Source organism: Anas acuta, chromosome 2 (genome assembly GCF_963932015.1).
Source record: "Anas acuta chromosome 2, bAnaAcu1.1, whole genome shotgun sequence".
Taxonomy (NCBI): domain Eukaryota; kingdom Metazoa; phylum Chordata; class Aves; order Anseriformes; family Anatidae; genus Anas; species Anas acuta.
Window position 1 is genome coordinate 112,978,196 of NC_088980.1, and position 12,531 is coordinate 112,990,726.

Below are 12,531 nucleotides of genomic sequence, written 5' to 3' on the forward strand. Positions count from 1 at the left end.
GGTGCAACAGCATGAACACTATCAAAGTTATTTTGCCCTTGAGCAACCGTAATCTGCACGGGGCTCTGTTTGACTGTGCTCCTTACTATAAAGAACTGCAGTACTTCTATGAACAGCCCTTAAAAGATATAATCAACCTTTCTTTTTTTTAAAAAGAACGCTTCTGTGACTTTCAAATGTGCTATAATTATGTGATACTTAAAATGATTTCAAATAAAACAATTCTATAAATAAATAATTCCTGATTTTTTGTTGTTGTTTTCTAAATGGTTTGAGCAGCACTTTGCACTTCTGTTTGTGTCGCTTTTCAATGCAATAGCAAAAGAAAGGGAAACTTGGAATAGAATAAAAGTAATATTGAAATAAAAATATGGACAAGAGATTAAGGGAACAGCAGTAACTGAAACTATTTTTAACTTTAATATTTGATTATACTTCATGGCCCATCTACATTTTTGAAGAGAGAAAATGAGGGAAATTTTGCTGCAATTTCATGTATTGCTTTATTATCTTACCTCAAACACTGTCACTTATAGTGCTTTGCCAATAGGCTTCTGTGTTTTTTAGCACCTTGCCTTAATATGTTTGGAAGATCAGTTGGAGGCAATAAGGTATCTGAGATACTTCAGTCTCTTCATTACTTGCATGGAGCCAGCCATTTCCCTGTGTGTTTAGCATAGCATCACAAAATGGTTTGGGTTGGACGGGACCTTAAAGACCATCCAGTCCAACACCCCTGCCATAGGCAGGGACACCTCCCACCAGACCAGGCTGCCCAAAGCCCCATCCAGCCTGGCCTTGAACACCTCCAGGGATGGGGCACCCACAGCTTCTCTGGGCAGCCTGTGCCAGTGCCTCACCACCCTCACAGAGAAGAAATTCCTCCAGGGAGAAGAGCTAAGCTCGCAGGATCTCATCCCTCCCAGAATTATTGAATGGATCCAAACCCACACTCAGGCATGGACCTTAGAGAAACCCTGGAGCACAGATTGTCACCTGCCCCACCACCGTGTTGCTAGTGCTGGCCAAGGCAGTCTGGTCTCTGCATGCATTGTGGACAAGCCGGGTGCATCTACATCCCTCTGTACCAGCCCTAAGCTTCTGTCATTTAGACCTCATATTGTGCACAGGTATCATCTGGTTGACTTCAAGTGGGCACACTGCATACACTCTGTCTTCAAAGCATCCTGCATCACCTCTAGGAAAGAAGGTATCCCTGAACAGACCCATTGCCTGATGTCATGGTGCCCCTGTTCAGGGGAATCCAGAGCTGGTGATGTGAAGGCTTACAGGAACCAGCTCCTGTGCCCCTGCTCCTCACAGCACAAGGAACACCACTTTTGAATCCAGTGAGCCCAATTAAGCATATTCATAAGCCTTGGGAGGACTGGAAACCAATAAATCTTGCACTGACAGAGATGCAACTATCAAAAAAACCCCACCCCACAACACAAACAAACAAACAAAAAAAACCCTCTTGATTTTCATTTATAGGCCTATTTGCATTTTTTTAAATTAATGCACTGGGATGTAGTGGTTTCCCCCTCTCTCTGTCTCTTTGAAAACATGTTAATGTGTCTTTTTTTAAATTCAACAAAAGTAAAAACAGATGGATTCAGCAAATCTAATGGTACTCAGAAAGAAGTGATGTTAAATAGGGCAGCATCAGCACCAATTACAATAATGTGTTAGTATTACTGTGTTTGCTATTAGGATGAACAACAAGTATGAGGAATAGTATTGTGATAAGTGTAAAAGCCTTTCTAGAGAAACCTTTAAAGAAAATGTGATTAAAATGAAGTGGGCAAATGGACATCAAAACCCCTCTATCTGGCTGTGCAATTAATTACTGTGCATGCCAATGTCCAAAGAGCTCCAGGTTTGCACATTGGGACCTCATCCATAATATCCATGACTTCTCTCACTTAGACGCCTTTATGTGTGGAGTTGCATGGGACATAGCACTGCTTTCTGGCTAGGATTTGCTCGTGTGGTCCAACGGGGGCTCCCAGCCTCCTCAGGGAAAGTCTGTAGCAAGCTTCAGACATGAAGCCTGAAAGGGACTTCAGAATTACTGCAACAACCCAATTTCCACATCTAAAATGGACAAATGGCTTCACAGCTGTCTGTTCAGCTCACCTGGAGGACCCTTTCCCGTGCCTACCCTCTCCCCTGCATGGTTGCTAGAGGCAGCAGCAGCACAGAATTACAGGATCATTCAGGTTGGAAAGCGCCTCTGAAATCATCTGGGCCAACCTCTAGCCTAGCACTGCCAAGTCTGCCATTAAGCCATGTCCCTAAGCACCATATCTACACATTTCTTGAAGACCTCTAGGTGACTAGGTGGTGGCTCGACCACCTTTCTGGGCAAACTATTTCAATGCCTGACTGCTCTTTCTGAGAAGAAATGTCTCTTCATGTCCAACCTAAACCTCCCCTGGCACAACTTGAGGCCATTGCCTCTAATCCTATCACTAGTTATCTGTGAGAAGAAGCCGACCCCCATCTCCCCACACCTTCCTTGCAGGTAGTTGCAGAGAGCAGTAAGGTCTCCCCTGAGCCTCCTCTTCTCCAGACTAAACACCCCCAGTTCCCTCAGCCGCTCCTCACAGGACTTGTGCTCCAGGCCCTTCACCAGCTCCGTACCCCTTCTCTGGACATGTTCCAGGGCCTCGATGTCCTTGTACTGAGGGCCCCAAAGCTGAACACAGCACTCGAGGTACGGCCTCACCAGAGCAGAGCACAGAGGGATGATCACCCCTCTGGCCCTGCTGGCTGCACCATTCCTGATACAAGCCAGGATGCTGTTGGCCTCCTTGGCCCCCTAGGCACACTGCTGGCTCATGTTCAGCTGACTATTGATGGAGACCCTCAGGTCCCTTTCCACTGGGCAGCTTTCCAGCCACTCTTCCCCCAGCCTGTAGCATTGCATGGGGTTTTACCCCGAGTGTGGGCCCCAACACTTAGCAGCCTCCCCCACTGCCAGCGCACAGAAGGACTGTCAGCCCCAGCTAACAGGAGCTGGAAAACGGGGACGAGAGGTTGAGAGAGTAGGATAGGAAGCGTGAAGGAGAGGCATCACCCCTGAACTGGGTCACTGGGTAATTCACCTGGGTGTGCAGGTGGAGCCAAGGCTGAGGGGAGCACAGCAAGGCTGAAGCCAGCCATCTGGTCTGTCATCTCCTGACATTTATCCCATTGTTTCCCCTAAAAACATCCCACAATGAGTTTTGGCATAAGGGGCTCTGCCAGGAAGCGCTGTAAGAGTTAACACATTCTGTTCCCAGCTCTGGCAGGCTGGATTCATTTCCTACTTGTATCGCAAATGAAAACAAATTCAATCATCTCCCAGTGCTTTCCCACAAAAAAACAAGTCCCCACTCCATCTGAGAAGATAAGCAGCCTTTTGCTCTGGAGAGGCCCACGCAGAAAGCAAAAAAGTGATGGTGATTACAGGAGAGGCAGAACGGTCCCTGCCTTCCTGAGGAAAGCTGCACAAGTCTTATTATCAGAACCGCATCACGGCTGCATGGTGCTTCAAATACAAGACATGGCTCTCTCAGGTGACAACCCTTTGGCTTGGGGTCCTGATCACTCAGAAATGCAGCATCACCCCAGACCGCATTCATACAAGTGGAACAGTAGTTTTAACTAATTTTCACTGAACAAAGACATTTCTTCATTACATTTTAAACGACGTGCTCAAATGATTTTTAGCAATCGCACTGCAGTTAATTTAAATTCTACTTTTAATGTCAGCTGGAAAATTGAAAGGTATTCTCTTAAAAACAGTTTATAATCTTTGATTTGGCAATATTTTATAATCTTTTCTTTTTTAATCTAAAATTAACTGCAGCTGCTTTTCTTTCAAGAGCAACATTTGGTATTTACACCAAACAATCACCATAGCAAGGAAGTACCTTTAACTATGAACCCAAGAGAATTGTTATCAAAACAGTTCTAATAACAATGTTAGACAATTTATAAAATCTCACATATGGCAATACTTAGGTCCCCATTTTCCCCTGAAAACAAAAAGAGTTGAAAACTAATTTCTGGCTTAAGTGACAGATGAGGTTCAAAACCATAGCAATCAATCCCTCTCTCCCCTTCCTCCAAAACTCCCTGGCCAAGCTAAAACACAGTGTTTGGTGCTCTCCCAGCCTCCATATTTTGAGCTGAGAACCACATGAAGGACTAATATCTGTAGCAAAAATGAAATGTCTCACCTACAGTTGTCTGTGGACATACCACTGAACTCATGGAAGCTGCTATCTTCTTGCACTGACTGTCAATCTTCTGGCATATGAGCTATGTCTAATCATGTTTCAGTTCATGTGCATCCTGCAATTTCTCTAATTCCACCAAAAGATGCATTCCAGTGGGAAGCTGTTGAAAAGACAAGAACTCTGCAATAGTACATGCAGTACAAAAACACATGCAACTTCTCTCCTGTCTCTTCCCTTAGAAATCTTTTATTTCACATGTACGTTGCCAGTGGGAAGAGAGGCTGGCACCCTGATACTCATTGCCTCACACTCAAGAGACAGAGACCGAAATCCTGACTTTGACTGGGAGCTGGAGGACATGCTGACCTATGCCCTGACCTACTCCCTCCCAGATCCAGCCTTTTCTGAAGACAGAAGAGCATCCTGTCCCCAGGCTAGTGCTCTGAAACCCAGCAGTTTGACTCCTGCATACCTGACAGATGAATTTAAAAGGTGTTGAGGAATCTCTGCCCACTGGGCATTGCTACATGCTGGAATTCCTCCCTCTGTTCATGCAAGAACCCCTAATCTCTACTTTCTTCTAGATGCAAACTAACAAAACATCAAGCATGACAGGAGGATTTCTCTCTACTACTATTCACTGCAATGAAAGTCTTAAAGTACCCCTATAATACCCTTAAATCCCATACTTATCCGAGCTTCTTGGGATCTGTTTCTCCTTAGCCAGCTTTGAACATCTTAAAAGCAGCATCTGTCCTCATCCCACTGTCAAGCTGCACCTCATTCATTGTCCTAAAGCACCTCTTGAGTGATTCTGGACAAAGGAAATCCTACTCCAACATCACTGGATGCTTGTACAGGGGAGAGGATGGTTATGATGCACAAGAATCCCTGTTGTATTTCAAATTGCAAGCAGGAAGGACGGAGCCTTTCTGGTCACCAACAACTCCCTGGTCTCAGGGATGATTCTCCAGGATGGGCGCTGCAGAACAAAACCCTGGTGACCTGATGAGATAAATGCATCGTGGCCAGGGGAGGTGATTCTGCCCTCTTGGGATTCAAACGCATTAGAAATGACTGACGAATTACAGCGTTGACCTCCAAACAGAAGCACTTGTGTAAATATGGATAAAATGGGTATTGTACTTATCTATCTTTACAGATATCATTAATACATCTACAGATAAATGTTGGGCGAAGATAGATGGGAAATTGTATTCAAAGTAATCAAGTTAAAGACAGCTGCAGCTGATTAAAAGAGTTTTAATTTAACTAGCACTGAGAGAGTCAGCCAGCACTCGGGAGTAAGAATGCAAATGAAGTGTTTGCTCGTCTGTCTGACAGGCAGCCAGGACTCCTGGCCACCCTGCACAGCCGAGGCATCATCAGGCGTTGTAGAAACCGCAGCACTCCCAAAATACAGGCAGGTCATGACGCTAGCATCGGTACGACAGATCATTCGACTGTGGTAAAAAGATGCATAATGAAACAGAGCAGGATTACAGCATTTTGAAGTGAAAGCTTTCTGGGGTGGGGGAAGTAATGCCCAAAATGCAGACCACATAGGGCAACACATTTACCTCTTACACTGTGTCGGAAGAGGGGCAAATATGAAGGGCATCAAGTTGCTCCTACCCACAGCGTAAGGAATGTCATCCTACATCCATTGTGATTGTCCTCAGGTGGCATCAGCCCAACCAGTTTACTTTGCCTATGATAAAATCTTATAATGACAAAGTATGACAAAATTTTCAGAGATATAACAATTTAAAGCTAGTTTTTGAAGAACCTGTGTCAGAAGAGTTCATGTTTACTTGGAAAATACTGTATTCACCTACTTTATTTAGTTTTTAAAATGAAGTTAGTAAAGCTGTGTGGTGCAGTTAGCACGCTGGAGGGAAGGGATGCCATCCAGAGGGACCTGGACAGGCTGGAGAGGTGGGCCTGTGCAAATCTCATGAGGTTCAACAAGGCCAAGTGCAAGGTCCTGCAGCAGGGCAGGGGCAATCCCAAGCACAAATACAGGCTGGGTGCAGAATATATTGAGACCAGTGCTGAGGAGAAGGACCTGAGGTTGTTGGTTATGAGAAGCTCAACATAAGCCGGCAATGTGTGCTTGCAGCCCATAAACCCAACCGTATCCTGGGCTGCATCAAAAGCGGCAAGGCCAGCAGGGCAAGGGAGAGGATTGTCCCCTCTGCTCTGCTCTCCTGAGACCCCACCTGGAGTGCTGCATCCAGGTCTGGGGCCCCCAGCACAAGAAGGATGTGGGGCTGTTAGAGTGGGTCCAGAGGAGGGCCACAAAGATGGTCAAGGGGCTGGAGCACCACTCCCATGAAGACAGGCTGAGAGAGCTGAGGGTGTTCAGCCTGGAGAAGGCCTTGAAGAGACCTCACTGCGGCCTTCCAGTACCTAAAGGGGCCTGCAGGAAAGCTGGGGAGGGACTCTGTGTCAGGGGGTGGAGTGATAGGACAAGGGGGAATGGCTTTAAACTGAAAGAGAATAGGTTTAGATTAGATATTTGGGAGAAATTCTTCACTCTTAGGGTGGTGAGGCACTGGAAAAGGTTGCCCAGAGAAGCTGTGGATGTCCCATCCCTGGAGGTGCTCAAGGACAGGCTGGATGGGGCTTTGGGCAGCCTGGTGTGGTGGGTGGCATCTGTGCCCATGGCAGCGGGGCTGGAACTGGATGATCTTTGAGGCCCTTTCCAACCCAGCCCATTCTGTCATGCCATGTTCGAGAAAAGCTGTAGATTTCTCTTTTTTACATTCTCTTTTGAACATTACGATCCCGAACTTGCCCCCTATCGAAACCACTGTCCATCTTTAGTTCAGCAGCAATGAGGTTGGTCTCAGTATGGAAATTATCTTAATAGTAAAACATACTTTGCATAAATACTTCAGAATGAAATGTGACTTTTACATTAAAACCAATTATTATTTATATTTTAATATCACTGACAACATTTATTTTAAAAACTGCTCCAGAGAGGGATAAGAGGTAAGCTGTAAAGTCTGAAGGAATAAGGAAAGAGCAACATAATTCATCATAGGGTACATTACTTTTGGTTTACAGAAGGAAATTGGTTTCAGAAAAAAAAACTGTCACTACACAGACACATAGTAAGGGCACGTTTCAGAGAATATGCTGGGCATTTGGGGACCTTATGTAGCCTAGAGATTAAATGTTCATGAAGAGTGCATCAGAAAGCCCATGTAGGTCTGATTTTCCATATGGGGGACTCTATTCAGAGTTCTTCTGTTCAGACCATGTTTCTTGCTTAACATAGTTGGGAGGAAGGAGAATGAATCAAATGAGAGAAGGGGAATCAGAATTATTCTCCATTCTGCAGTCAGCCCACTCCTGGCACTATTTGGAGTACTGCTGCCTCTGTGTCCCTTGAGAGCATCTGAAAATCTTTGTTTACCCCATGATTTATTCTCCTGGGAGGTTGGAGTTGGACCTGTATTCTCCCCAGCAGTGATTAAATTCACTTACTTTTGCTACAGCTAAATCCAGTACAGATATCTTAAGTAAATGTTGTCTTTTTTTTTTTTTTTTTTTAAATGACATTGAGCTGAAAACAAATAGAAAGCAATCAAATGAAAGGTAATTGAAATCAGCTTATCTGCCTAGACACTCAGCAAGCATGGCTAACAGGGTTCAAAACTTGCACACGAAAGATGAGAACATTTCTCACAGTGTGAAAAGCCGAGCTGGCTGGGACCTTTTCCAACATGAATTTGTAATAAGAAAATGCTGATTTATCAAACACAACACCCATCACCTGCATACCCTATTTTTATAGCAGGTTTGTTGGAAAGGTTTCTCAGGTCTACAGTAGAATTTTTATTCGAAGACTAGGAGAGGTCCACGCACCCCCCCAGTAGTCAGGACATCCAGTGATGACTGAGAAGACAGATGTTGGGTCCCTTGTTCTGTTGCCATAGCTTAGGAGTCTTGGAACTGGAACGCCACCCAGAAAAAGCAATTGTCCTAACTTCTGGGCTCTTATGATGTATGTTTGTAGGAATCCATCTCTGTATGGTATTTTGAGTTAAGAGTTATTTACTCTTAGCTTTCAACCAGTGATAGATGGAAAATATCACAGTATTAATACTGACATATTTGCATACCAAGAGGACAAGGCTAACATCTCTAATAACAGGATTGTTCTGTAATTCCTTAACTCCTTCCTCCTCTTATAGCCATCCTTTCTAAATCTGAACAGCCTTATAACTGCTGGTTCACTCCACCTTTAACAATCTTCTGCAATCATGCTTAAAAAAACACTATCCAAGCCAACTGAAACAAAGAGAATATTCATAAAGAAGGCATTATCATACACATTTGTAATTTGGGAGACTCTGGCTAAATTCCCTCTTCGTTCTGATCTCAGCCCCTTGCCTAAGAAATGGGATTAACAGCGCATGCTATCTTACTGATTTTTTTCTGGAGACACGAACATTTATGATCCTGATGCGATAAGACAATCACACAGGCAAGGAGCTTGGAAATATCCAAGACAGACATTTGTCAGACCACTCCTGCCACCACTCTTTGAACTAAAATCAAACAGCACCAGCCTGATATTTAAGGGAAGGACTACCCATTCCCCAGAGCCCCACGCCTCCTGGGAGCAGAGCAAGCCAAGCCAAAGCAAATGGCAGTGGCCAGGAGACTCCCTGGGAGGGTGTGGGAAGTCAGAAGAGACCAGGTAGGAGGAAAAGAAAGAAGAGGGCAGAGTAGCAGGTAAAGAAATGATGACAGATAGGGTCAGAGCAGAAGAGATGGGCAACAGTGGAGCAAATGATGGTGAAAATAGATTAAAGGAATGAGCTGCTATAAAGGAAACTTTTTTTGCTCAAGGCACGTGTGCCTCACCTGTGAATCATAGCAGTGTTGACTGACATTAACTGATGTTCATATGAACCTACCAGGCATTTCTGGAGCTGCTTAGGAAACCCAGCTGGAGTCAGCTCAGGCTTTAATGCATGTTTTCTCCAGAGTTTCAGTTCATGTAGTCCTTGTGTCATATAACAACATCTGCAGCGTCTGCTCCCAGCAGCCTGAGACTTTACATTTCTCACACCGTGCAAACCCACAAAATGACAATTAACTTATCTCTTGTAACACACAAAATACATCTCCCCACAGGGCCGCTCCATGCTGTCAAATACCATTCCTTCTCAACCAGAGCCATCACTGCCCCCACCAGCATTACCATTAAATATCAGCCGTGAGGAGCATGAGAAACCCACTTATCAGTTGACTTTCCCCCATCACTCGCACGATACACCAGAAAGACGTGAACACCCAGCCCTTGATCCTTCATCAGCTGCATGCCTGTTAGCTTCTCCAAAACGCCACATAAACAGGGGGCAAGAAAAGAGCAGCCAGTATTACAACATGCCTTGGAGTTCACTGCTCATTGTGCAAGCCCAAATAACCGGACATAAAGGCCGAGCTGGAGACGAGGGCACTTTCTTCCTCTCCCTAATTCACTCGTATGGTATGAAAGCTTTCAAACCTTGCTTTCCCAGACATGAAAAGGAAAAAGCAGCTGCTAACACAGGCTGTTATTCTGGAGGCTGTTAATAGAAATCAGGAAGAAATGTATAGGTCTTGCTGCTTCTCATGCACAATTGTTGGGATGCAGTCGAATAATTGAGCAATAAATCAAGTGAGCCAAAAGTCTAAACATCCTTCCGGCTCCCTAAGGCAACCGCGCCGGCTTTCATCCTTGTGGTTAATAGTGCTTAACCCTTGCCCAAATTACATGAAGGCATAATCTCCTGGTGGAAGGCAAGGGTTTTCCAGGCAACTCACCCAGGTGCATGCTACGACCACTAGTTACATATACAATGGGGCAGGGGGTGAGGGGACTCTTGTTTATTTCTTGTTTATTTTGTCAGCTTGAAAAAAATATTTACTAGAACAATAAACACGACTCTGAAATTGTTGTTTTGGACCTTTAAACTATGGAGTTTTGTAGTAATTTCCAGTGTCTCATTGTGACTTCCAATCCACCCACCTCAACAGCAATATGGTAAGACGTGAACCGACAGCCCGAGCCGTCTCACCCATCACAGCCCTTTGGATTGCACTTCTAAACTAAGCAGCTGCAAAGCCTGTGGGAAAATCTTTGTTTACCAACAACATTTGTATTTGTTTCTTCTCAGATGTTCTATGTTGCTTTGGCTTCCGACTACCTCAGTACCTCAAACTCACAGCAAGCATCACGTGCTGATGTTTTTCAAGACCAGGCTTCCCCTTGCCCCAGCCCCCCGGGCTCTGCAGAAATACCCTTCAGAGATGTGTTACCATGTTCTTGCTGCTTCCACCAAGCCTGCAGAGTTATACTGATCTTTATCCACTTTACAATCTAACTAAAACTGATTCTTCTCCCCAAACACCCTGCATTTGGCTGCAGTGCCTACTGAGTCCATGCACACCGAGAGACGAGCAGAACCCGTTCTTTACCCACGCCACTCTAAATGCAGTCATTTTACTGACTTGGCTGCTGGGTGTTTCTGTACAGCAGGACCAAGCTAACTGGCTGCTGATTTCCAAAGGCAGGTTTTTCTAAAGAAAACATAAGTCAGACTAAACCCACCTGTGTTTATTAGTGACAACTTTCTTGGGGTAAACCTCTTATAAATGAAGGATGCGGAGAGAAAAACAGACCACTTATACGCTGCAGATTTGTGCAGCACAAGGACGGCAGTGCTGAGACACACTGACTTCTGTGTAATGCTGAAGATTAGACTCATAGAATAACGTAGAATCACAGAAGGATTAGGCACGTAAGCATTAGCATGCTTTTATTATGGCCAAAAGTCTTAAAATTATATGGGAGGTCACATGTTTCATTGCTGGTTTTACAACCCAGGAAACGATGAAGAGAAAGCCTTCCTTTTTTTTTTTTTTTTTTTAAATCCATTTGGTAATTCTGGCTTGCAGACCTTCTTCCTGTGATGCTGAAGGACTTCTGAAGGGATCCCACCAGCTGTCTGTGCTGAGCTGCTGTGGAAGCTGGTGGGAAGGTCCCACTCATCGCACTGTCACCCAGGCTCCTGGTTCTTCTCTCCCCTGCCCTCACCTCTCCCAGGCAGGTGCAGGAAACCTTTCTTCAAAACACATGGCTTCGAGCAGCTCCCGGTCTCGACAACCAGGTGGACTGCGGAAACTTCCAACTACACAAGGGTTTTTATTGTAAATGAAATACTTCCTCTCCCACAAAATTAAGCTGAGGCCCCCTCCCACCCAGCTTGTTTGTTCGAGGCAATAGTTTAGGCATTGGAAACTTGTTCAGTTTCTTTTTATTTTGCAGGGGGAGAACATGGAGAGAAAAGGGGCACTCACAGCCCGGACCAACAGGTCTGGCTCAGGGGACGAAGCCTGGGGGGGCGTTTGCAGCACCCTCTGACCACACACCAGCGCTGTTACATGTGGAGACCTCACCACTGCCTCAGGGAAGTCCTCAAGCCATGAATGCCTGTGCTGGGAATACATCTTGACCTAGCGTCAGCATATTTCACCTACCTACCTTTTGTACCTCTGTTGGATCCACATGCAGCACCCCAGAGCTTTTTGCAAGCCCTTATGCTCACGAAGGGTGCACCCCCTCCATCAGTAGGACTGGCGCAGGAGCTTCCTGGCAGCCAGACACGTCAACGAGCCAGCCCAGGCAGCTGCGAGGACAGCAACCCCTGGCACGAGCTAGGGAACGGGGCCGGTGCCGAGAAGGGATGTGCCGCGGCACAGGGCAGCTTTTCTCCCCGCTTTTCACACTGACATCTGTCTCGGGATGCTCCCTCGGCTGCTGGCGACCATCACACGCCCCGAGCAGACGCTGCAGGCTGTTCAGCCTGACAGATTTCCCCGCGGACTAGAAAAACAAATCCCTTCTTTCCCCTTGCCAAGTGACTTCTTATTTTCTTTGTTTCAAAGCAAGAAGGAATTCCTGTTCTTCCACTGAATAAGATACCTGGTATTCGGCAGCGACGTGCTTGTTGTGGGGGAAGCAGCAAGGAAGGGCTCGGTGTGGGCTTACTGTGCTCAGCACAAATCAAATTACGAAGGATGCCTCTGCAGAAGCTGCACACAGTGCAGCCAACGCTTTTACATATTACCGTGTGTTTTCCAGGGAGGTTGTGTCTATTGTGGCTGCTAGGAGGTCCATCAGCTAAGGTATGAAATCAGGATTATTTTTAGAAAAACACCGGCTGCTGGAGGAGGCAGCATGCGATCAGAAATGCAAAAGCCATTCTTGGCTACGGATCTGGTCTCCTCGGGGCTT

General features: G+C 45.6%; 1 protein-coding gene across 28 annotated transcripts in view; it reads right to left on the reverse strand.

Moving 5' to 3' along the window:
- Positions 1–12,531, reverse strand: part of DTNA (dystrobrevin alpha) — a 217,152-nt gene that overhangs the window by 129,731 nt on the left and 74,890 nt on the right. For 23 of the 28 annotated variants that reach the window (XM_068671756.1, XM_068671765.1, XM_068671755.1 and 20 more), the window contains exon 2: positions 4,230–4,389. The exons of the other annotated variants lie outside the window; for them this stretch is intronic. In XM_068671756.1, coding sequence (XP_068527857.1) covers positions 4,230–4,249 — 20 coding nt within the window. In that variant the 5' untranslated portion in view covers positions 4,250–4,389. The remainder of the gene's footprint in view (positions 1–4,229; positions 4,390–12,531) is intronic. 28 annotated transcript variants of the gene reach the window in all.